We start from the raw sequence: 26,741 nt of genomic DNA on the forward strand, positions 1-26,741 counted from the left end.
GTTACACCTCGTCAGCGAAAAGGGGGATTTTCTTGCTTTTTTTCCTTGACAGGCGAATGACAACACCACTACGGCCCTCTTCCTTCATCGCAGCTGGTTACAAACGCTCTAGAAAAGTAAGATGTTGTTTATCATTTGTCTCAAAACTTTTAGAAATGATATGCTCCTAGTCCTACCACTTGTTTAGGRCAAACTTTCAAATGTGCCCACAGCCTCGCWACTATTTCTGCCAGTGTCAGTGAGGCTAGGTAGCGTACGCAGCTATCTAGCTAGTTGGCTAGCTAGCAAGTCAATACATAATAATGTACATGTAAATCGTTGCAAAGTAACCAATACACCGTTGCTTAGTTAACTATGTTAAATGTAATCTTATTCCTCACCACAAGTGAAGTCGTGGCTAGTTAGTTACAGTATCTAGCTAACACGTTAGCTAACTAGCACTTTGTATTTCTCCACTAGCCTAACGCTGGCTAGTTGAAGTTGTGTGTTCACAAACTGTGGTAAGATTAGAACTCTTTGCAGAGCTGTGATTGACTGGTTCCAAAGAGAACTTCATTGACACGTTCTGTAGAGAGCTTTCGAATGTTACCATTCTGGTGTACTCTCTTTAATATGAGACTGACTGTCATTGGTGCAAAATCTGGAGTTCAAACAACAACGGGCCACTCATAGACCGATAATTCTAGTTTTAGCCGTGTTTTGAGGTTATGCAGGGTTTGTTTACAATGACATTGTTTACAAACAACCAAGTAAAACAAGCTCATATTTTGGGTTTGGATGGGGTACGACAGTTGAACTAAACTCATGAGGAATTTATCAATTCAACTCTTAAAATATCAATGGGTATATAACATTCATTTAAAATTCCCAAAATGAATGTACCAATCTCGGATTGACCCTTTAATCTGTTGATGACAGGTGGTTTATAGCTAGAGAATACTTCCTTTATGTGCCACTGGGAGCGACAGGAGGATGGCAGATGACAAGGACGTGCTGCGAGATGTTTGGTTTGGTCGGATTCCGACCTGCTTCACACTTTACCAGGATGAGATCACCGAGAGAGAGGCCGAACCCTTCTATGTAAGTGTGACATCATGCAGACTAGTACTAAGTWAAAAAAAWAAAAAAATGTCTCTTTGCTGGACAATGCCAGTGGAGGCTGCTGAGGGGAGGACAGCTCATAATAATGCCTGGAACGGAGCAAATAGAATGGCATCAAACACATGGAAACCATGTATTTGATACCATTCCACGCCAATTAAGGTGCAACCAACCTCATGTGCAATGGACATAGCATTTGTGACATAGGTCTAGCTAATTCAGGTCACACATGATGACTACTGAGCTGGCTTGAGCCATGGACTATTGCGGGGATCTAGATTGAGCCACTCTCTTCTCCCCCTCTGCTGTTCTCTCCTCAGCTCCTCCTGCCAAGGGTGAGCTACCTGACTCTGGTCACAGACAAGGTGAAAAAGCACTTCCTGAAGGTCATGAAGGCCGAAGACGTAGAGGAGATGTGGTTTGATTTCGAAGGAACGCCACTCAAATGGTGGGTGAGCTTTAAATTAGGACTGTGAGGTCTATGTGTGTTGTAAATTATTGACTTCTTTTAACAACTACTAGTGAATATAATGGTTAGAATTCCCTGTGCCCCTCCATAGAAACAAGTGTCCTAGCACAGCAGTAGAGTACATCTTTTACAGATCAGATTTGAGCAGATCAACTCACCTCCTATCATCGTCATCATCAATGAGTAGACTACATACCAATTGTCTGCAGTCTTACATTTCAGGCACCAGGTGGCAGCCCAACACAAGCTTTTGACATTTGGTTGGACATGAGTCCTAATCTTAAATTGACATACACACATAACTCAGACCTTTGGGTAAATAAGGTGTATTTTCTCTAAAACGTATTAAAAGGTTACTTAGGATCCAGCCCAAGGTGAAGGAGAGGATAACTCATTATGATTCAGAATTGGAACAGAATGAAGCCCTGGTGACATGTTTCCTCAACTGATGTGGTGTGGCTTTATTCATTGCAGGCACTATCCAATCGGATTGCTGTTTGACCTGCATGCCTCCAACACTGCCCTGCCGTGGAGCATCACTGTGCACTTTAAGGTACAACACAGAATTAGTTTTTCAGCAAGTTAACACAGTACATATGGAGCAGCAAGTATATTTGCTGTTCCAAATGTAGAATCCTCCAAATGCTGGCCTGTATACAGCAGGGGTTGGAAGTGAAATTATTTTCCTATCGTTTCGTTCTGAACAGAACCACTTTTTTYCCCCCGTTTCATTCCACTGTTCCGACCATAAAAATACAATTCTTAACCGGTTTGAACCAAAAAAAAGTACCGGTTTATATCGTTCCTTTTTTATCCTGTGAAATCAAAAGTTTTTAAAAAACATTTAGCTCATTAAATTACATCACCAATCAGTGCGGCAAGCTTGTTGTGTACATGCATGATGGACAGACAAGTGTAGCCTATGGCGCAAGACGTGACAAATTTTGAGGGTGTGGAGAGAGCAAGAGACGGTTGAGGAGGAGGCTTGAAGCACTGGGCATCTTGTTATGACATGCATTATATGAATTAGGTACACAGAGTTATACCTAGGAGGACGGCTTCTATGGAGGAACTTTTTAATGTCTTTTGAGCTAGCTAGCTAACAAGCTTGTGTGTGCAGAGCGGCACCGGAATTTAAAACACGTCTTACCTTTTTGTCGTTAATACATCCAACGTGAAACATGATAACTAGGCCTATAGTATCCTTAACTAGCTTTGAAAAAGTTTACACATTTTTCTCTTGCTAATTAAAAATCTCTCCCTATCTTCTGAATCAAGCTTGTAACGTCAGTAGCCTATGCTTCGCAGGGGGAAGGGCAGGTAGCCTAAACACGCACAGGCAAAGATTTTCAGCTCGCAGGTCAACACTGGAATAGGTTTTTATTATTTTATTTAACCAGGTAGGCCAGTTGAGAACAAGTTCTCATTTACAACTGCGACCTGGCCAAGATAAAGCAAAGCAGTGCTACAAAAAACAACAACACAGAGTTACACATGGGATAAACAAAAGTACAGTCAATAACACTATAGAAAAATCTACATACAGTGTGTGCAAATGGAGTAAGGAGGTAAGGCAATAAATAGTCCATAGTAGCGAAGTAATTACAATTTAGCAAATTAACACTGAAGTGATAGATGTGCAGATGATGATGTGCAAATAGAAATACTGGTGTGCAAAAAAGTCAATTAAAACAATATGGGGATGAGGTAGGTAGTTGGATGGGCTATTTACAGATGGGCTATGTACAGCTGCAGCGATCAGAAAGCTGCTCAAATAGCTGATGCTTAAAGTTAGTGAGGGAGATATGAGTCTCCAGCTTCAGTGATTTTTGAAATTCGTTCCAGTCATTGGCAGCAGAGAACTGGAAGGAAAGGCGGCCAAAGGAGGTGTTGGCTTTGGGGATGACCAGTGAGATATACCTGCTGGAGCGCGTGCTACGTTGTGGGTGTTGTTATGGTGACCAGTGAGCTGAGATAAGGCGGAGCTTTACCTAGCAAAGACTTATAGACGACCTGGAGCCAGTGGGTCTGGCGACGAATATGTAGCAAGGGCCAGCCGACGAGAGCATACAGGTCGCAGTGGTGGGCGGTATATGGGGCTTTGGTGACAAAACAGATGGCACTGTGATGGACTGCATCCAGTTTGCTGAGTAGAGTGTTGGAGGCTATTTTGTACATGACATCGCCGAAGTCGAGGATCGGTAGGATAGTCAGTTTTACGAGGGCAGCGTGAGTGAAGGAGGCTTTGTTGCAAAATAGGAAGCCGATTCTAGATTTAATTTTGGATTGGAGATGCTTAATATGAGTCTGGAAGGAGCATTTACAGTCTAGCCAGACACCTAGGTATTTGTAGTTGTGCACATATTCTAAGTCAGAACCGTCCAGAGTAGTGATTCTAGTCGGGCAGGCGGGTGCGGGCTGCGATCGGTTGAAGAGCATGCATTTAGTTTTACTAGCGTTTAAGAGCAGTTGGAGGCCACGGAAGGAGTGTTGTATGGCTTTGAAGCTTGTTTGGAGGTTTGTTAACACAGTGTCCAAAGAAGGGCCAGATGTATACAGTATGGTGTCGTCTGCGTAGAGGTGGAACAAGGAATCACCCGCAGCAGGAGCGACATCATTGGTATATACAGAGAAAAGAGTCAGCCTGAGAATTGAACCCTGTGGTACCCCCATAGAGACTGCCAGAGGTCTGGACAACAGCCCCTCTGATTTGACACACTGAACTCTATCTGAGAAGTAGCTGGTGAACCAGGYGAGGCAGTCATTTGAGAAACCAAGGCTGTTTAGTCTGCCGATAAGAATATGGTGATTGACAGAGTCTTAAGCCTTGGCCAGGTCGATGAAGACGGCTGCACAGTACTGGCTTTTATCGATGCCGGTAATGATATCGTTTAGTACCTTGAGCCTGGCTGAGGTGCACCCATGACCAGCTCGGAAGCCGGATTGCACAGCGGAGAAGGTATGGCTTTTGAACTTGGCTTTTGAAGACTTTAGAAAGGCAGGGCAGGATGTATATAGGTCTGTAACAGTTTGGGTCTAGAGTGTCACCCCCTTTGAAGAGGCAGCTTTCCAATCTTTAGGAATCTCGGACGATACGAAGGAGAGGTTGAACAGACTAGAAATAGGAGTTGCAACAATRGCGGCAGGTAATTTTAGAGAGGGTCCAGATTGTCTAGCCCAGCTGATTTGTACGGGTCCAGGTTTTGGAGCTCTTTCAGAACATCTGCTGTCTGGATTTGGGTGAAGGGGAAGCTGGGGAGGCTTGGGCAAGTAGCTGCGGGGGGTACGGAGCTGTTGGCTGGGGTTGGGGTAGCCAGGAGGAAAGCATGGCCAACCGTAGAGAAATGCTTATTGAAATTCTCGATTATCGTGGATTTATCGGTGGTGACAGTGTTTCCCAGCCTCAGTGCAGTGGGCAGCTGGGAGGAGGTGCTCTTATTCTCCATGGACTTTACAGTGTCACAGAACTTTTTGGAGTTAGAGCTACAGGATGCAAATTTCTGTTTGAAAAAGATAGCCTTTGCTTTCCTAACTGACTGTGTGTAATGGTTCTTGACTTCCCTGAAAAGTTGCATATCGCGGGGTCTATTCGATGCTAGTGCAGTTAGCCACAGGATGTTTTTGTGCTGGTCGAGGACAGTCAGGTCTGGAGTGAACCCAGGGCTATATCTGTTCTTAGTTCTACATTGTTTGAATGGGGCATGCTTATTTAAGATGGTGAGGAAATTACTTTTAAAGAACAACCATGCATCCTCTACTGACGGGATGAGGTCAATATCCTTCCAGGATACCCGGGCCAGGTCGATTAGAAAGGCCTGCTCGCAGAAGTGTTTTATGGAGCGTTTGACAGTGATGAGGGGTGGTCGTTTGACCACGGACCCATAACGGATGCAGGCAATGAGGCAGTGATCGCTGAGATCCTGATTGAAAACAGCAGAGGTGTATTTGGATGGCAAGTTGGTCAAGATAATATCTATGAGGGTGCCCATGTTTACGGATTTAGGGTTGTACCTGGTGGGTTCCTTGATAATTTGTGTGAGATTGAGGGCATCTAGCTTAGATTGTAGGATGGCCGGTGTGTTAAGCATATCCCAGTTTAGGTCTGAAGATCGATGGGGGGCAATCAATTCACATATGGTGTCCAGGGCACAGCTGGGAGCTGAGGGTGATCTATAACAGGCAGCAACAGAGAGAGACTTATTTCTGGAGAGATTCATTTTTAAAATTAGAAGCTCGAACTGTTTGGACGTAGACCTGGAAAGTATGATAGAACTCTCTGCAGTAGATTACAACTCCTCCCCCTTTGGCAGTTCTATCTTGACGGAAAATGTTGTAGTTGGGGATGGAAATCTCAGAATTTTTGGTGGCCTTCCTAAGCAAGGATTCAGACACGGCAAGGACATCAGGGTGAGCGGCTATGAAAAGCCAACTGACATTTACTCCTGAGGTGCTGACCTGTTGCACCCTCGACAACCACTGTGATTATTATTATTTGACCCTGCTGGTCATCTATGAACATTTGAACATCTTGGCCATGTTCTGTTATAATCTCCACCCGGCACAACCAGAAGAGGACTGGCCACTCCTCATAGCCTGGTTCCTCTCTAGGTTTATTCCTAGGTTCTGGCCTTTCTAGGGAGTTTTTCCTAGCCACTATGCTTCTACACCTGCATTGCTTACTGTTTGGGGTTTTAGGCTGGGTTTCTGTTAGAGGTCGACCGATTATGATTTTTCAACGCCGATACTGATTATTGGAGGACCAAAAAAAGCTGATACCGATTAATCGATCGATTAATAATAAAAAATATTTTTTTAAATGTATTTGGAATAAGGACAATTACAACAATACTGAATTAACATTAATTTTAATTTAATATAATACATCAACCAAATCAATTTAGCCTCAAATAATTAAACATGTTCAATTTGGTTTAAATAATGCAAAAACAAAGAAGAAAGTAAAAGTGCAATATGTGCCATGTAAGAAAGCTAACGTTTAAGTTCCTTGCTCAGAACATGAGAACATGGTTCCTTTTAACATGAGTCTTCAATATTCCCAGGTAAGAAGTTTTAGGTTGTAGTTATTATAGGAATTATAGGACTATTTCTCTCCATACCATTTGTATTTCATATACCTTTGACTATTGGATGTTCTTATAGGCACTTTAGTATTGTCAGTGTAACAGTATAGCTTCCGTCCCTCGAGGAATGAGGAACACATCGACAACAGCCACCCTCGAAGCAGCGTTACCCCATGCAGAGCAAGGGGAACAACTACGCCACGTCTCAGAGCGAGTGACGTTTGAAACACTATTAGCGCGCACCCCGCTAACTAGCTAGCCATTTCACATCGGTTACACCAGCCTAATCTCGGGAGTTGACAGGCTTGAAGTCATAAACAGCAGAGCTGCTGGCAAAACGCACGAAAGTGCTGTTTGAATGAATGCTTACGAGCCTGCTGGTGCCTATCATCGCTCAGTCAGACTGCTCTATCAAATCATAGACTTAATTTTAACATAATAACACACAGAAATACGAGCCTTAGGTCATTAATATGGTCGAATTCGGAAACTATCATCTCGAAAACAAAACGTTTATTCTGTCATTGAAATACGGAACCGGTCCGTATTTTATCTAACGGGTGGCATCCATAAGTCTAAATATTCCTGTTACATTGCACAACCTTCAATGTTATGTCATAATTACGTAAAATTCTGGCAAATTAGTTCGCAACAAGCCAGGTGGCCCAAACTGTTGCATATACCCYGACTCTGCGTGCAATGAACGCAAGAGAAGTGACACAATTGCACCTGGTTAATATTGCCTGCTACCCTGGATTTCTTTTAGCTAAATATGCAGGTTTAAAAATATATACTTCTGTGTATTTATTTTAAGAAAGGCATTGWKGTAAATGGTTAGGTACCTTTATCGCGAATGCGCACCGCATCGATTATATGCAACGCAGGACACGCTAGATAAACTAGTAATATCATCAACCATGTGTAGTTAACTAGTGATTATGATTGATTGATTGTTTTTTATAAGAAAAGTGTAATGCTAGCTAGCAACTTACCTTGGCTTCTTACTGCATTCGCGTAACAGGCAGGTTCCTCGTGGAGTGCAATGAGAGGCAGGTGGTTAGAGCGTTGGACTAGTTAACYGTAAGGTTGCAAGATTGAATCCCCGAGCTGACAAGGTAAAAATCTGTCGTTCTGCCCCTGAACAAGGCAGTTAACCCACCGTTCCTAGGCCATCATTGAAAATAAGAATGTGTTCTTAACTGACTTGCCTAGTTAAATAAAGGTGTAAAAATATACATAATTCGGCCAAATCGGTGTCCAAAAATACCGATTTCCGATTGTTATGAAAACTTGAAATCGGCACTAATTAATCGGCCATTCCGGTCGACCTCTAGTTTCTGTACAGCACTTTGAGATATCAGCTGATGTAAGAAGGGCTTTATAAATACATTTGATTTGGGCGAGTGTGCTAAAGCAGTGAGTAAAACAAACTTAGGGGGGAGGCTTCTGATGTTAACATGCATGAAACCAAGGCTTTTACAGTTACAGAAGTCAAAAAATGAGAGCGCCTGGGGACACACAGGGCCTGTGTTAACCTCTACATCACCCGAGGAACAGAGGAGGAGTAGGATGAGGGTATGGCTAAAGGCTATCAAAACTGGTCGTCTAGTGCGTTGGGAACAGAGAGTAAAAGGAGCAGATTTCTGGGCGTGGTAGAATAGATTCAGGGCATAATGTACAGACGGGTATGGTAGAGTGTGGGTACAGTGGAGCTAAACCTAGGCATTGAGTGACGATAAGAGAGGTTGCATCTCTGGAGGCACTAGTTATGTAACTTTCCTGAGTGACAGCGTGAGGACTTTATTGTGTTTTGTTGTGGGACTAGAAAAAAATGCCTGGAACGTAAAAGTACGCTATTAACCGGTTCCCATGATTTTAAAATTACGGTTCTATTCCTGAAACAGTATGGATCACTTTTGTTCCTTGAAAAGTGTTATTTTCCAGTTTTCGGTTCTGTTCCCTGAACCGGTTCCAACCCTTGGTATACAGTGCTAAAAAGCAGTCCTGCCTGTGTGGTTTCTCTGAGGTAGAATTTCCCAGAGCGTGACCTGCTCCACTGCCCCTCTAACTCTGTGATCGAGGCCCACTTCATGTCCAGCATCAAGGAGGCGGATGCCCTCAAACACAAGAGCCAGGTCATCAACGACATGCAGAAGAAAGACCACAAGCAGCTGTGGATGGGTCTGCAGAACGGTGAGGGCCCCACACACATACACACACACATATGTAAGTATTGACTTTTTAGACTCTGTACCCTTGTTTTTCCCCTCTACTCAACAACTTACACACCCCCAAGCCAACCAGTCAAAACCATGCCACCCACGCTCTCTGAACAGTGTCTTTGCCTCAGCTGCAAAGCTTTTTTCTCTTCTCACTTACCAAAATATACTCTTTTGGAGGATTCCATAACCAAACCAGACCAGAAACAGAGAGAGAAAGAGACAGTTACAACTCCACCCAGAAGAGAAAACAGATCTGAAATATTTCAAAAGCTAAAATTGTGTGAAAGTGAGATACAGGGGAGGGGAGTTAGAAACCAGGAAAGGTTACCAGGGTTTCAGAAGGCTCGTAGAGCTGGTTTAAAAACATTAAAGGAGATGGGGACAGTTTGTATGTAAATGTAGTTGTGTTGTGTTCCTCAGATAAGTTTGACCAGTTCTGGGCCATGAACCGCAAGCTGATGGAATACCCCACAGAGGAGGGAGGCTTCCGCTACATCCCCTTCAGGATATACCTGGTAAATGGGCTAATACGTACCTTTTTGACATCACAGCCAGTGTGACCTGCAGTGCGGCATCACTGGTACTGTTAATAGATGATGTCATCGATGCAATCAAAAGAATACRGCAGATCGCAAATACGGCAATGCATAGTAWTGAAAGAATACTCTTTTATCATCTGATAAGCAGATAGAACATGATAGTGCTTTTAGGAATATGAGAAAGCATTAAGTGAATATGAAAATCAGAGTAAAAATGAAACAAAATATGCAGTATACAGAAATATAATGTTACAACTGAAATGTGCAGCACAAACCACTTATCAACACAATCATGAATTAATTGTCACTCCACTGCCTGGTATAATGACGATGCAGTCTAGTACCTGAACTGTCCCGTAGATGGTGCTGTATGACTGACTAGTAAGGCGCTTCATGAATAGGATACCGCCTAGTCCTACGGTTATGATTAAAGTGGGCTGCTGTTGAGCAACTTTTTATTTGTTAGTAAGCTTGTAATTTATTGTGATCCAGTGACAGAAACAACCCTACAGAAGTGCTCAGTTGCAAAAATGTTTCCTGGAGATGTTGAGTGAATAACTTTTTCCCTCCAAAAATTATTTTGTCAAACTCCTTTGATAACAGCAGATAAATCAAACAATCCTCATCTTTTCCCAGATATCACCCACCCATTAAACTACAAATGTGTTAGCCTAATGTTTGTTCTGAGCGTGTGCTTGGCCATCGTTTAGTTTGACTAGTATATAGTTGGATGTGGGCAACTCAAATGAAGCGTTCCCAAACCGTGGGATGCACGCGGGCACAGGTGAATTCCTAAGGGGGATCCCGCGCATCCATGACTCAGATGAAATTCCCTCAAAATGATGAATAAGCACCAGTGTCTCGCCCTGAAGGTCTGGAAAACATTAGGCCATGTGTATCCCATAGTGTAGGAAAACTGTGTGGGGAAACGGCGCGCCTGGAATGGGCATGATTTTACCCAAGACTGCATTCAATAAGCCCTCGGATCAGCTCGACTGGTATATAGCTTTGCCTACCTTATTCCATAGTATTTGAGGCCATCTCTTCTCAACAAGAATAAACAAATGAGTATAGATTGATGTGGAAATTTCTCCAGGGGAATCAGAGTAGGTTGTCAGGGCTTTGCTGCTGTGTTATAACAGATGTCAGCCTTTATGCCCATGAAATCTCTCATCAATGTTTTTACTGGAATGTTACAATCATAAATCTATTCAAAATTAAAGACGACCAAACAGAACAATAAAATATATCATTCAAGTGTTGACTAAAACATTATAAAAACGTCTTGGCCTATATTGACTTAGTTGGTAAAGGAAACAAAATGTTACCACAAAATGAGATGATGAATATTTTTTGCAACTTCCAGGAAAATGCGATGTAATGCCTAGTCTTCAATTATAATATTGTGGCCAATTCTGTCACGTGCTTATATGGCTTTCAAAAAAAAAATACAAGCAAAATTTAACAAAAGCTTGGTACTAATTTGCTTTGGGACACAACATTGGAAGTCTCTGTATTGGTTGGACAACCAATACAGACTCCCAATGTTGTGTCCCAAAACTAGGTACATATGTAACTAATTTCACACTTCAACAAATCGTTTTTTATTTCGCCTATAATAAAACGGTTCAACACAATAATAAAACAGTGGTTGTAAAACCACAGACGCACCATGCGCAACAGGACTCCTTGGGTCTAGACAGAAATGTAGTTGTGTACTCCAAAGTTAACTGAACCAACGGCGGACAAAGCTATCCGGGTCCGGATGCAGAAGTCACGATTGATGACTATATTTCAACCTGCAGGCCCCCCTTAATGGCAAATTGCGGTCTTTAGTGTAAATAACGTGCTGCTTTTGATGCAGACAGAATTAATGACAACATTGACTCTAAATAACAGAGCACTCACTTCCCCTAGACTGTGTTCCTTATGGAAAAGGGAAGAGATTTCGAGGGGATGGATTTATCTGTGTCTGTGCGTGTCTTCGCGCCAGTCTTAATCGGCCGCCAGTTTCCCGCTCTAAAAGTGACGCCACTGTGTTACAAAGTGCCAGAGCCACTCAATCTTGCGGAAAGTGAAAATGATAATCCTTCTGGGCAAAAACAGGTTGAATCAACGTTGTTTCCGTGTAATTTCAACCCAAAAGATCAATGTGATGACGTTGAATCATTGTGGAAAACTGATTGGATTTGCAAAAAGTCATTAATGTAAAGGGCATTTCGTATTTTTCTTTCCCAACTTTTAACCTAAATCGAATGACATGGTGAATTTGTTTTTTGAATTTACGTTAGTTGACAACTCAACCAAATGTAAATCAAAACTAGACGTTGAACTGATGTCTGTGCCCAGTGGGATGCTTGTATTATAGACCGGTTACATTGTTTCTCGGCAGGTATGCCTTTTTCTCCTGTGACTAAATGTTTACTCATCAATCGAATGGCAGCCCCACTAACCTTTTTTTATGTTGGTTTTGAGAGGCACCTTCTAGGAAACTAGGTTGATAGTTTCTTAAATGTCTCTAGGGGATGATTTTACAGTGACACATCTGTTTACAAGCCCTGCTTGTGGGTGTTAAGGCAACAGATGTGAAAGCCACTGGGCATACTGTTGCAAGAATTTCTTGCTCACTTATTATGTTACATAACACTCAGAATACCCAGGCCTACAAAATATTCTTCAATATTATTTTTCCCTGTTGTGTGTGTGTGGACTACTGTGGGAGAAATTAGGACAAGCTGGAATAGAATGAATGGAAAGGGAATCAAACCCATGGCATATTGTAGGCTACAGTATAGTGTTAAGCTATAGACCTAGGTGTTATGATTATGATGTTTAAGCTAAACAGATTGGCTCCTCCATGGAGGAGAGGGAGACATCCAATTACATGAGGTAGCCTACATGTATACTGTACATTACATGGTGCCTCAGTGGCTGAGGGAAATGAGAGCTCCAAAAAAATCCCCTTGGAATTTTTATTTACCAGTGGAAGGTCTTGGGCTCATTGGGAAAAGTGGTCAAGCTTTCTCTCCAACTGACTCCCTCAGTGGAGGGGATTTGATTATCTGGGCCGGATGGGAAGAGTTTACACCAGGTGAAAAGTGAATAGCATTCATTTTGTACCGGGCTGGCTCCCGTTCAAAGCCCACGGTGAAGTAGGCTCAAAACAAAAGTGACGTAGCCAAGACTAGATTAAGCATGTGGAGTAATTGCCTTCCCAATGAAATCTAGTTTGAAAATTCAAACATATATTTTATGGAAAAGAGAGAAACTCAGCAAAAAAAGAAACATCCTCTCACTGTCAACTAACTGCGTTTATTTTCAGCAAACTTAACATGTGTAAATATTTGTATGAACATAACAAGATTCAACAACTGAGACATAAACTGAACAAGTTCCACAGACATGTGACTAGCAGAAATGGAATAATGTGTCCCTGAACAAATGTGGGGTCAAAATCAAAAGTAACAGTCAGTATCTGGTGTGGCCACCAGCTGCATTAACTTCTTATGGCTGCAGGGGCAGTATTGAGTAGCTTGGATGAAAGGTGCCCAGAGGTGCCCATAGTAAACTGCCTGCTCCTCAGTCCCAGTTGCTAATATATGCATATTATTATTAGTATTGGATAGAAAACACTCTGAAGTTTCTAAAACTGTTTGAATGATGTCTGTGAGTATAACATAACTCATATGGCAGGCAAAAACCTGAGAAAAAATCCAAACAGGAAGTGGGAAATCTGAGGTTGGACGATTTTCAACCAAGCCCCTATTGAATACACAGTGGGATATGGATAAGTTTGCACTTCCTATGGCTTCCACTAGATGTCAACAGTCTGTAGAACCTTGTCTGATGCCTCTACTGTGAAGTGAGGCCGAAGGAGACAGGAATTAGTCAGGTGTATCATGACCTGACCATGCTCTGACCATGCGCGTTCACATGAGAGGGAGCTCTGTTCCATCACAAATCTGAAGTCAATGTAATTCTCCAGTTGGAACGTTACTGAAGATTTATGTTAAAAACATTCTAAAGATTGATTCAATTCTACTGACTGTTACGGAACTTTTTGACATTTTGTCTGCTTTTAGTGAACGCACTTCCAGACTTTGGATTTGTTTACCAAACACGCTAACAAAAATAGCTATTTGCACATAAATAATGSACATTACCGAACAAAACGAACATTTCTTGTGGGAGTCCTGGGAGTGCATTCCGACAAAAATCAGCAAAGGTAAGTGAAGATTTATAATGCTTTTTATGAATTTTGATGACTGCACAATTTTGCGGGTAACTGTATGGCTTCCTTTTGTGGCTGAACGCTGTTCTCAGATTATTTTATATTGTGCTTTTGCCGTAAAGCTTTTTGAAATCTGACACAGCGTTCGCATTAAGAACAAGTGTATCTTTAATTCTATGTAAAACATGTATCTTTCATCAAAGTTTATGATGAGTATTTATGTTATTTGACGTGGCTCTCTGCAATTTCTCCGGATATTTTGGAGTCATTTCTGAACATGGCGCCAATATAAACTGAAGTTTTTGGATATAAATATGAACTTTATCGAACAAAACATATATGTATTGTGTAACATGAAGTCCTATGAGTGTTATCTGATGAAGATCATCAAAGGTTAGTGATTAATTTCATCTCTATTTCTGCTTTTTGTGATTCCTGTCTTTGGCTGGAAAAATTACTGTGTTTTTCTGTGATTTTGCGGTGACCTAACATAATAGTTTGTGGTGCTTTCACCGTAAAGCCTATTTGAAATCGGACACTTTGGTGGGATTAACAACAAGATTACCTTTAAAATGGTATAAGATACATGTATGTTTGAGGAATTTTAATTATGAGATTTCTGTTGTTTGAATTTGGCACCCTGCACTTTCACTGGCTGTTGTCACATCAACCCGTAAACGAGATTGCAGCCATAAGAATTAAGTACTGCAGTGCATCTCCTCCTCATGGACTGCACCAGATTTGCCACTTCTTGCTGTGAGATGTTACCCCACTCTTCCAACAAGGCACCTGTAAGTTCTCGGACATTTCTGGGGGGAATGGCCCTAGCCCTCACCCTCCGATCCAACAGGTCCCAGACGTGCTCAATGGGATTGAGATCCGGGCTCTTCGCTGGCCATGGCAGAATACTGACATKCCTGTCTTGCAGGAAATCATTCCTGTCTGCAGGAAGGGTACCACATGAGGGAGGAGGATGTCTTCCCTGTAACGCACAGCGTTGAGATTGCCTGCAATGACAACAAGCTCAGTCCAATGATGCTGTGACACACTGCCCCAGACCATGACGGACCCTCCACCTCCAAATCGATCCCGCTCCAGAGGACAGGCCTCGATGTAACGCTCATTCCTTCGACGATAAATGAGAATCCGACCATCACCCCTGGTGAGACAAAACCGCGACTCGTCGGTGAAGAGCACTTTTTGCCAGTCCTGTCTGGTCCAGCGACGGTGGGTTTGTGCCCATAGGCGACATTGTTGCCGGTGATGTCTGGTGAGAACCTGCCTTACAACAGGCCTACAAGCCCTCAGTCCAGCCTCTCTCAGCCTATTGCAGACAGTCTGAGCACTGATGGAGGGATTGTGCGTTCCTGGTGTAACTCGGGCAGTTGCCATCCTGTACCTGTCCCGCAGGTGTGATGCTCAGATGTATCGATCCTGTGCAGGTGTTGTTACACGTGGTCTGCCACTGTGAGGACGATCAGCTGTCCGTCCTGTAGCGCTGTCTTAGGCGTCTTACAGTACGGACATTGCAATTTATTGCCCTGGCCACATCTGCAGTCCTCATGCCTCCTTGCAGCATGCCTAAGGCACGTTCACGCATATGAGCAGGGACCCTGGGCATTTTTCTTTTGGTTTTTTTCAGAGTCAGTAGAAAGGCCCCTTTAGTGTCCTAAGTTTTCATAACTGTGACCTTAATTGCCTACCGTCTGTAAGCGGTTAGTGTCTTAACGACCGTTCCACAGGTGCATGTTCATTAATTGTTTATGGTTCATTGAACAAGCATGGAAAACTGTGTTTAAACCCTTTACAATGAAGATCTGTGAAGTTATTTGGATTTTTACGAATTATCTTTGAAAGACAGGGTCCTGAAAAAGGGACGTTTCTTTTTTGCTGAGTTTATATGTTTCTAGACGATGCACCATGCTGCCTTGTTGACAACATGACCGAGCGGCGCATATTACTGTTCCATTTGAGAAGGGCACTCCTCCCTCCGCTTCTGCCCATTCATGTCACGGGCCAAAAATTATTATTATTATATTGATTTACGTTTGTGCACCTCAGCCACCAGTTTACTGTCAATTAGTCGGATTGAATCCACACCGGCAATTAGGCTATGGGTTGAGTTCCTTTGCTCGCTTCAGTCAGGGAGAGCGAGTCTCTTTTCCCCTGACCTCTCATCGTCGGAGAGTTAATGACGCATCGCTCTTGGGTGTCGCCAGGTGGTACTCTGCTAGCTCTGGTGTCACACAAACTGAAAAGAAAGTGTCTCTGTCCAAGAGTATCGCACTTCTATCCAGGATCAATGGCCCCCTCTTTGTATGGTACCCGGGTCAATTATTCATGGCGGTTTTTAAAAATGCAACGAAGTAGCTGTCACTTATCGCACTCTCTCCACTCCAGCTCCTGGCATAATCCCACACAAACTCTACGCTTCCTGTCGGTGAGTCACTCTTTCTGGTAACCCAAGAGCCAGCTTCGCGCCTTTAGAGTCACCTTCCCTACCTCACGCCCGGCGGTGTTAGTTACCGCTCCGTTACTCGAACCCTCCCTTTGCCGGTTTCCTTTTCACAGCTCCCATGATTAGTTGCTATTGTGTGTCAGACTCGCCGTTTGTCACCCTGTTTGTCACCTCAGAGGCTCCTGGTTTCCCCGAACTGATAGACAAACTGGTTTCCCAGAACTGATAGCAACCCGATCGCCGGTGTCCGTGTACGAACGCCTGATCTTCTGGACCATATCCAGCGAGCGTCACCTTTCTCATGTGCCCTCAGATCAGAGACTGGGTAGCAAGCACCACTTTTAATATTTTAGTAGATGTGTCTGTAGGTGGACTCTTGTCTTCAATAGGTTGTTATCAATAAAACGTCTCAAAACGGTGCAGAGCGTTCGATTTTGCTGCTGGGGGGCAAGGAGACCCCCAGCTCCACTAAAACCATTGACAACTGCATGCCATTTTCAGGGGATTGTTAAATGTTATAACTTTTTGGTTGTATTATCATCACCTCTTGAAGAGCATAGACAGAACTAGACATTTTAGATTATTCCATGCAAATAAATTGCACACATTTAGCTCTGTCAGAGTTATACAGCAAGTAACAGAGTGCTTTTGATGATCATTAAACATCAATTGATCATGTAATTTCAGATGCGTGAGGGTAGCCTATCCATTTGAAATGTAACTAGCTAGCTAACCAAACAACGTGTCATTTAGTTTGCATCACCAGAGATTAGGCTTTTTCTAAAGAGCTTGACATCGGCAAGTCCTCGTGCTGGTGAAGTTGTCAGTCAGACTACTGTCATCACTACTATAGATGGCAAGCAAATATAGCCATCTAGTTTGTCTACTGAAAGTTAGCTTGTTACCTAGCCATATTGACGTAATCTGTTATTAGCTAGCCAATTATATTTTTTTACCTCAGTGCCTGTCATGTCTGTCAGCAGCAATCATAATTAAACGCTTAAAACAATGTTAAAAAGGGGATAATGTTAGCTAACTTCACTAGATAGGTCTACGCTGCAGTTGGAGAGGATAAGTTCTAAGTTTCTACTGGTAGCTTGCAAAGTAAACATTGTAAACACAGCTAACAGTACATCGGCAAATGCACCCTTTTGTTGATTGACAGGCAGAGCCCACAAAGGATGGGAAAATTAACCTAAACCACTCGTCAGGTATAGTTCACTTTATCACTCAAATATCCAGTTAATGGCGGCCAATATTGAGAGATATCATGAGGCTACCCTCATGTATGAAATGATTAATTGCACCTAACTTTTATCACTGGAGTAGCCTGTGATTGAATCATCAGAGACTTTGGCTTATTTAGTTGTATATTCATTTTGGGCGCAGTTCCCGAGGGCTTTGGTCAGTGCCAGAAATAATCGAGTCATGACTTGTAGCCTAGAATAAGCACTTCATTTTATGTTCTTACATTGGAGCTATTGTGTGGCTTTGTCAAGCTATTGCATAAAAGTACTTGAGTAATAAATTAAGTAACTTATTGCAAACAGGATGCATGCTTTGGAATATTTGTTTTCTGTACAGACTTCGTTTCAATCTGTCATTTAGGTTAGTATTGTGGAGTAACTACAATGTTGTTGATCCATCCTCAGTTTTCTCCTGTCACGGCCATTAAACTCTGTAACTGTTTTAAAATTACCATTGGCCTCATGGTGAAATCCCTGAGCGGTTTCCTTCCTCTCTGGCAACTGAGTTAGGAAGGACGCCTGTATCTTTGTAGTGACTGGGTGTATTGATATACCATCCAAATCCTAATTAATAACTTCACCAGGCTCAAAGGGATATTCAGTGTCAGCTTTTTTCATTTTTACCCATTTTTACCCACCTACCAATAGGTGTCCTACTTTGCAAGGCATTTGAAATCCTCCCTGGTCTTTATGGTTGAATCTGTGCTTGAATTCACTGCTCAACCGAGTGACCTTACATACAATTGTATGTGTGGGGTACAGAGATGGGGTAATCATTACAAAATTAATGTAAACAATATTTTTGCACACAGAGTGAGTCCATGCAACTTATTGTGACTTTTTAAGCACATTTTTACTCCTGAATGTATTTAGGCTCGCCATAACAAAAGGGTTGAATACTTGAATACTTATTGACTCAAGACATTACAGTTGTTAATCTTTAACATTGTGGGGTATTGCATGTAGATCACTGGTACACAATCTCAATTTAATCAATTTTAAATTCAGGCTATAACACAACAAAATGTGGAAAATGTCAAGGGGTGTGAATACTTCCCGAAGGCACTGTATGTAATTTATTTGTCATGCTCTGATTCCTCTCCCCACTCTCCATGTAGACGATGAGTGACAGGCCGTTCATCCAGAAGTTGTTTCGCCCCATCTCGCCCGACGGCTACACACACACGCTGGGGGATCTGCTGAAGGAGGTGTACCCCGTGGCCATATCCAACGACGGTACTTACCTACTCATAGACATTGCACTACACTAATACCTATACACATATACCTATCTTACACACACACACACACACACACACACACACACACACACACACACACACAACACACACCACACCACACAACACACACACACACACACACACACACAAGAGAAAGCAGACCTGTTTCTTCCTCACTGTGCTATCAAAGGTGCTCTGCATCTCACAGAGCCAGAGGATAAAGACATCAGCCATGTAGGTCTATTTTATTTACACAGTAAAAGAGGACTTTTAGAGATAAAACACAGGAGAGGGTCGAGGAGGGAAAATAGTCGCCCTCATGTGAAAGAGTGAAAAGCAAGGGGGAGGGGAAGAAAATACATAGTGGAATGAGGAGCGGCGCTAGATGTAGAGAAGAGGGAGCGATGGAGAAAGAGAGAGAGAGGCAGCCTAAACAGGTAGTGTCTGGAGGGCTGTGCAGAGGAAGTAGATAAGCAGACAATGGAGCTGTGAGACAGAGGACCTGCAGGAGAATCACCTGCATGGAGCAATGCACCACTACCATTACTTCTGCTCTGTCTGCCTGACTGCCTGCATCTCTTTCTCTCGCTCTCTGTCTGCCTCCCTCACGTCTTGCTCGCTCCTTCTCTCCCACTCTCTCTTGCTTTATCAAGAATCGCTATATTTTCTTTTCATCCCCTTCTTGTACTTATATAATCTCTTTTATCCATTTCTCTCTCTTCTTAATTCCTTCTCTCCTCCTCTGAGGAGGGTGGTGGCTTCGCTTGTTAAAGGTGAAAGTGCTGCTTTGTCTCCCGTCGTTTGTTGTGTTTTCCTCTCTTCCTCACTGGGTAGATGGGTGTGTGATAGCGGGGGATTATAGCGGTGTGTTTGGATTAGAGGGACTGGGTGGGGTACTCAGGCAGCCTAATGGTGGCATTGTTCACAGACGTATTCTGGGGACCCGATTCCCTGTGAGTACCTATCGGATAAGGACGTCCCAGCACTCGACTCTGTGATGTTTCAAACATCAAACCAAATTTTTTAAAACATTCCCCTCTGTTTTGTCTGGAAGCCTTGATGGCCCTTCAAGCACTCCCGAAACACGTCAAACTGAACTAACCCAACGAAACATGTAACCAGGGGTTATATTAACTGGGGATTCCCAGCATATGGCAGCATGATACTCAGATGAGTCGTACTGTTACCGGACCGGACCGACGTTCTTCCACCCACGCAGGAAAATCGGACGTCAGCATCTTATTCTGATTAGCAGTCGGTTGGTCAGCTTTGACGTCTGCGAACGCTTTGTTTTGACCAAGGTATTAGACATGGTTTAACTGGGTTAGAGACAGGAGAGATATGTCTGAACAGTAACACGTTTCTCCCCATGAATGACGCAGGACAAGTTCAGTTGCACAAGCCTCAGAAATAGTTGCCTCGGCGGGTCAAAGCCTTCTGAAAAATCCCCCGTCATGTCCTTTACAAATGTGACATGTTTCTTTTATAAAGAAAAACTGTTTTTGTGGTGATATTTATAATAAGTGGAGAATGCAGAAATCCCCCCGACTGACAAGCCCACGCGCCACCAATAGTCGCCTACTCACCCCTCTTATTGATTTTACTCATTCATGGTACAGCCCACAGAACAAAGGAGTGAAACTATTGGCCAATCCGCCCACACAGAACACCACAGTCAGTATCAATAGCGAATCCAGTCTCTTCTCATCAAACGGGCCGTCTCACTGTTCAGAGAGTGGGGGTGTTCTGGGTTTCAGTGGTTAGTTTGATATGAGGGACGGTGGGTGTGTTAGGTGTTAAGTAGGGGGAGGCAGAAATGAGACAGAGGTCTCCAAGTCAATACCTTATGGTCTGTTTATTGTATACCTGCAAACTCCATTTCCCTGTTCTTTCTTTGAAATGCAGTTGAGGAGTTTATTCATGAAAGAACAAACTACCTAATTGCTGAAGGAAATTACTCTTATGAGACATCATAAGACAAACATGTTTTTCAGATCTAGAGAGATTTATTGATAGATTTATATCTGTCAGTTCCCCCTAACATACACACATTTCTTATTGGCCGGTCAGTGTGTTGGTTGAGTTCTGGTGTAACTGTTTAGTCTTGGCTGGCCTCACTGCAGGGATGAATGGGATTGCGGCCTTCTTAAATTGGACTTGGCTATACTTAAGTAACAAAACATCATGTCTTGACTGTTAGTCGCCGCAATACTCAACCGCAGTGTGTGTTCATGAGTGTGAAAATTTGTCATCTTTTATTTTTATTCAAAATATGGTGGTCAATATTCCTCTTTAGAAATACGTTGTTATGGAGTTATACATACTATTTAGGGAATAGGGTGCCATTTGGGATGCATGCATGGTTGTTATACATTACTATAGTGTTTTGGGATTGGGGCCAATAAAGTTATGTGTTTTGATTAATGCCATTAACATTAATCAAACACAACTTGATTGGCCCCAATCCCAAAACAYTATAGTAATGTATAACAACCATGCATGCATCCCAAATGGCACCCTATTCCCTAAATAGTGCACTACTTGTGACAAGAGCCCATAGGTCTCTGGTCAAAAGTAGTGCACTATGACAGGAATAGGGTTCCATTTGGAACACAGWCCATGTTAATGGCTCACAGCAGCATAGTGTGATTCAGATGTGAAAACATCTCTGTCAGTCTTCCTAAGTGCCCTAATATTATGTCACGTTCCAGTAAAACCTAGGGGACCATGCCTTCTGGCCACAGTATAGAAGGATCCATGGGAAATACACAATAGAATTCTATCTAGAGGACTCAAAATTCGTCCACTATGACACAGTGCTTTCACAACGTTTCAGAGGAGAAATACAAATTAATCACCTTGGTCTCCACCCTCTGAAAAAGACAYGACAACCATAAGAGGGCCTACCAGACCATACATTATGTGTGCAGGTATTCAAGCTGTGTATATTTGGGATGAATTTCCCTTGTCATAGTGAGTGTCAGGGGAGCGCCCCACCTCCCCCCACGTGTGCCTGCTACTGTCACCAGTGGCACAGTATGTGGAAGAAAGTGTGATTGCAATATGAATGTCAGTACTTGTGAGTGTATTGATCGTATGTGTGTGATTGTATCTGTGATCATAGACTATACATATAAATTGCTATGTATGGCTGTACTTAGGGYGGCCTAGCGGTTAAGAATGTTGGGCCAGCAACTGAAAGGTCGCTGGTTTAAATCCTAGAGCCAACTAGGTGAAACATCTGACAATGTGCCCTTGAGCAAGGCACATAACCCTAATTGCTCCTGTAAATCGCTCTGGATGAGTGCATCTGCTAAATGACTAAAATGTTAAAATGTACATTGCTGGAACGGCATCATGAACACAGGCCACAATCGGTAATGCAGTCATTGTTTTACTTTCTCAAGAKCGGTAGTTGGTTTAAAGTGGGATCAAGTTATTTCAATGTAATAGGCCTTAATATTAGACTAAGGGAAACTGAGTTAACAAATAACACAAAAAATGTATTCTTATTTAATTTATTGAATTAACAAACTTATGCAACACCCAATTCCCCTGTGTGAAAAAGTAGTTGCCCCCTGGCACTCAATAACTGGTTGTGGCACCTTTAGCTGCAATTACTGCAACCAAATGCTTCCTGTAGTTGATGATCAGTCTCTCACATCGATGGGGAGGAATTTTGGCCCACTCTTGCATGCAGAACTGCTTTAACTCAGCCAAATTTGTGGATTAGGTGTGGAATTTGACTAAGCCATTACAGAACTTCAAATTTGTTTTGCTTTTTAACTATTTCCATGTAGACTTGATTGTGTGTTTTGAATCATTGTCTTGCTGTATGACCCAGCTGCGCTTCAGTTTCAGCTCACAGATGAATAGCCGGACATTCTCCTGTAGAATTCTCTGAGACAGAGCAGAATTCATTGTTCCTTCTATGAAGAGAGGTCGTCCAGGTTCTGAGGCAGTAAAGCATCCCCAAACCATCACACTACCACCACCATGCTTGACCGTTGGTATGAGGTTCTTACTGTGGAATGCAGTGTTTGATTTTCGTCAGACATAATGTCATCTCATCCAAAAAGTTGACTCAAGTCTGCCAAAAAGCACCTGGAAGAACCTGGATGATCATCAAGACTCTTGGAAGAATGTTCTACAGACATACAGTGGGGCAAAAAAGTATTTAGTCAGCCACCAATTGTGCAAGTTCTCCCACTTAAAAAGATGAGAGAGGCCTGTAATTTTCATCATAGGTACACTTCAACTATGACAGACAAAATGAGAAACAAAAATCCAGAAAATCACATTGTAGGATTTTTAATGAATTTATTTGCAAATTATGGTGGAAAATAAGTATTTGGTCCACCTACAAACAAGCAAGATTTCTGGCTCTCACAGACCTGTAACTTCTTCTTTAAGAGGCTCCTCTGTCTCCACTCGTTACCTGTAATGGCACCTGTTTGAACTTGTTTATCAGTATAAAAGACACCTGTCCACAACCTCAAACAGTCACACTCCAAACTCCACTATGGCCAAGACCAAAGAGCTGTCAAAGGACACCAGAAACAAAATTGAAGACTAATCTGCAATAGGTAAGCAGCTTGGTTTGAAGAAATCAACTGTGGGAGCAATTATTAGGAAATGGAAGACCTACAAGACCACTGATTAATCTCCCTCGATCTGGGGCTCCACGCAAGATCTCACCCCGTGGGGTCAAAATGATCACATGAACGGTGAGCAAAAATCCCAGAACCACACGGGGGGACCTAGTGAATGACCTGCAGAGAGCTGGACCAAAGTAACAAAGGCTACCATCAGTAACACACTACGCCGCCCAGGGACTCAAATCCTACAGTGCCAGACGTGTCCCCCTGCTTAAGCCAGTACATGTCCAGGCCCATCTGAAGTTTGCTAGAGAGCATTTGATGATCCAGAAGAATATTGGAGAATGTCATATGGTCAGATGAAACCAAAATATAACTTTTTTGAGTAAAACTCAACTCGTCGTGTTTGGAGGACAAAGAATGCTGAGTTGCATCCAAAGAACACCATACCTACTGTTGAAGCATGGGGGTGGAAACATCATGCTTTGGGGCTGTTTTTCTGCAAAGGGACCAGGACGACTGATCCGTGTAAAGGAAAGAATGAATGGGGCCATGTATCGTGAGATTTTGAGTGTAAACCTCCTTCCATCAGCAAGGGCATTGAAGATGAAACGTGTCTGGGTCTTTCAGCCATGACAATGATCCCAAACACACCGCCCGGGCAACGAAGGGGTGGCTTCGTAAGAAGCATTTCAAGGTCCTGGAGTGGCCTAGCCAGTCTCCAGATCTCAAACCCATAGAAAATCTTTGGAGGGAGTTGAAAGTCCGTGTTACCAGCAACAGCCCCAAAACATCACTGCTCTAGAGGAGATCTGCATGGAGGAATGGGCCAAAATACCAGCAACAGTGTGTGAAAACCTTGTGAAGACTTACAAGAAAAGTTTGACTCTGTCATTGCCAACAAAGGGTATATAACAAAGTATTATGATAAACTTTTGTTAATTGACCAAATACTTATTTTCCACCATAATTTGCAAATAAATTCATTAAAAATCCTACAGTGTGATTTTCTGGATTTTTTTTCTCATTTTGTCTGTCATAGTTGAAGTTGTACCTATGATGAAAATTACAGGCCTCTCATCTTTTTAAGTGGGAGAACTTGCACAATTGGTGGCTGACTAAATACTATTTTGCCCCACTGTTTGATTCAAAGGTAAAACACTGCATTCCAGAGTAAGAAACTTATACCAACGGTGGTGGTAGTGTGATGGTTTGGGGATGCTTTGCTGCCTCAGGACCTGGACGACTTGTCTTAATAGAAGGAACCATGAATTCTGCTCTGTATCAGAGAATTCTACAGGAGAATGTCAGGCCATCCATCTGTGAGCTGAAGCTGAAGCTCAGGTGGGTCATACAGCAAGACAATGATCCAAACACTCAATCAAGTCKACATGAAAATAGCTAAAAAGCAACTAATTTAAAGTTTTGGAATGGCCTAGTCAAAGTCCAGACCTAATCCCAATTGAGATGTGGCATAACTTGAAACAAGCAGTTCATGCTTGAAAACCCACAAATGTCGCTGAGTTAAGCAGTTCTGCATGCAAGAGTTGGCCAAAATTCCTTCACAGCGACRTGAGAGAGTGATCAACAACTACAGGAAGCATTTGGTTGCAGTCATTGCAGCTAAAAGTRGCATAACCAGTTATTGAGGGAGCAATTACTTTTTCACTCAGGGGTATTGGGTGTTGCATAATTTTGTTTATTAAATAAATTTGTAAAAAAAAGTGTTCTTTGTAGACTCAGGTTCCTCTTATCTAATTAGGTTTTGGTTGAAAATCATTATCAAAAATATGCAAAAATAGTGAAAATCAGAAAGGGGGCAAATACTTTTTCACGGCACTGTATATCCATACTGTATACCAGTCTGCAGGTGGTGGGTGTGCCTGAGGAGCTTCTTACTAACCCTSGATTCTTCACTCAGACAGATATTTCTAACGATTGTAACGGTCGTTCAGATATTACGTGTACATGCAACAGTATGCATCTTTTGGTACCGTATAAGGAGAAACGGTCAGTGCATGTGTGTGTAGTCATATAGACACTGAGCTCCTACATGACTTGGCTACGGCCCCCTCTAGTGTTTTTGACCCCGCCCTTCCCCTCAGTGCTCTGATATGAGTGGGTGAAAGGTCATGACCTGGGGCCCAGTGTCTCTGAGGGGGTGGGGCTACTGTTGCTTTGAGTGAACCAGTAACTTATAGACATCGATGTACAYACATACAACATATGCYCATTGAGACTTACTCACATGGACACCSATTCAGATGAGTCTACCTGCTGGCAAACTTTCACACATTTCAAGCACGTAGCCATACATCCAAACACAGAGCGCATGCAGATTATCATACTAACTCACACACGCACACACACTCTCTCTCTCMCGCACACACAGAAACACACACGTGCACACCTCGTCGGGCCATCCGAGTGAGTGAGGCTCATTTGTCTTGCTGTGTGACCCTTGGTCAGTCCCTGGGTCAGGCCTGGTCACTGTGATTGATTAATCTGTCTGTCGCTAGCCGAGAGGCTTCGGTCATTCTGAGGTGAGAGGGACAACTTAAACACACGCTCACTTAACTATCGCTTGCACACACACATACACAAACTCCCACACTATAATCTATGAGTGGTGATGTTTTAAAGAAAATTCTAGCATTTCTGTTTGTAGAAATAGAAATATATGGAGTCGACACAAAGTCAAAAGGATTTTTAAGTTGGAGCTCCCTCTCATCCTCCATCTCCCTCCCTCCCTCCATGTCTCCCTTCTCTCTCTCCTTATACAGACGAGTCCAAGCGCTACCAGGTGTTGATCCATGGGATTGAGCCCCTGCTGGAGACCCCGTTGCAGTGGCTGAGCGAGCACCTCAGTCACCCTGATAACTTCCTCCACATCAGCGTCATACCCGCGCCTAGCGACTGACACCCCTGGCAAAGTTTGGTAACACCCGGCAACTAGGAACGCTGCAAACTCCGAACGGACTCTTTAGAGAGCAGGAAAACTCACGTGACTGGGGGGGGGGGGGGGGAAGAGTGACGCAATCGCAGTGTGACGTCATCTCATTCAACTTGTCTCACAAAGGAGCCCACCAGGAGAAAATGTACCCTTCTGTTCTCCATCTCTTTTCCTCTCCTCCTTCGCCCTCTGTCTCTTTTGGACCTTTATGTGTTTGGGGAAAGTTGTTCAGCCCAAAATGTGGAAGGCCAAGCTGAAAGAGGGCTGATCCGTTTAAAAAGAGAGGCAGTGAGATGCCACTTACCACCTCCTCTCCTCTTCCTCCTCCTAGAGAAAGAGACAGGGCCCCGACATGCCTAGTGGGACCCCCTACAAACAGAAGTTGCCTTAGTTTTCCCGAGTCACATCATGCGCTACACGGCAGGACGTTCATAAAGTCACACTGAGTTTACATGGTTGTACTGTATGCCACTGAGGAGTGAAAGGGGATTTTTAAAGACACTTCACTTCTTCATTCTTTCTCTCACTCTGTCTTTATATTCTCCATCTTCCTCACTGAATTTCCTGTCTCTTTCTTCTCTCTCTTCCTCCCTCCCCCTCT

General features: G+C 43.0%; 1 protein-coding gene across 1 annotated transcript in view; it reads left to right on the forward strand.

Moving 5' to 3' along the window:
- LOC111965074 (autophagy protein 5) overlaps nt 1-26,204 on the forward strand; it is a 30,278-nt gene extending 4,074 nt beyond the window's left edge. The window contains exons 2-9 of the mRNA XM_023989058.2: nt 1-116; nt 919-1,080; nt 1,422-1,549; nt 2,045-2,123; nt 8,682-8,844; nt 9,294-9,388; nt 18,467-18,584; nt 25,971-26,204. Of these exons, the coding sequence (XP_023844826.1) occupies nt 973-1,080; nt 1,422-1,549; nt 2,045-2,123; nt 8,682-8,844; nt 9,294-9,388; nt 18,467-18,584; nt 25,971-26,107 (828 nt within the window). The 5' untranslated portion in view covers nt 1-116; nt 919-972 and the 3' untranslated portion in view covers nt 26,108-26,204. The remainder of the gene's footprint in view (nt 117-918; nt 1,081-1,421; nt 1,550-2,044; nt 2,124-8,681; nt 8,845-9,293; nt 9,389-18,466; nt 18,585-25,970) is intronic.
- The last annotated feature ends 537 nt before the right edge of the window (nt 26,205-26,741 follow it).

The sequence above is a fragment of the Salvelinus sp. IW2-2015 genome, linkage group LG6.1 (genome assembly GCF_002910315.2).
Source record: "Salvelinus sp. IW2-2015 linkage group LG6.1, ASM291031v2, whole genome shotgun sequence".
Classification (NCBI taxonomy): domain Eukaryota; kingdom Metazoa; phylum Chordata; class Actinopteri; order Salmoniformes; family Salmonidae; genus Salvelinus; species Salvelinus sp. IW2-2015.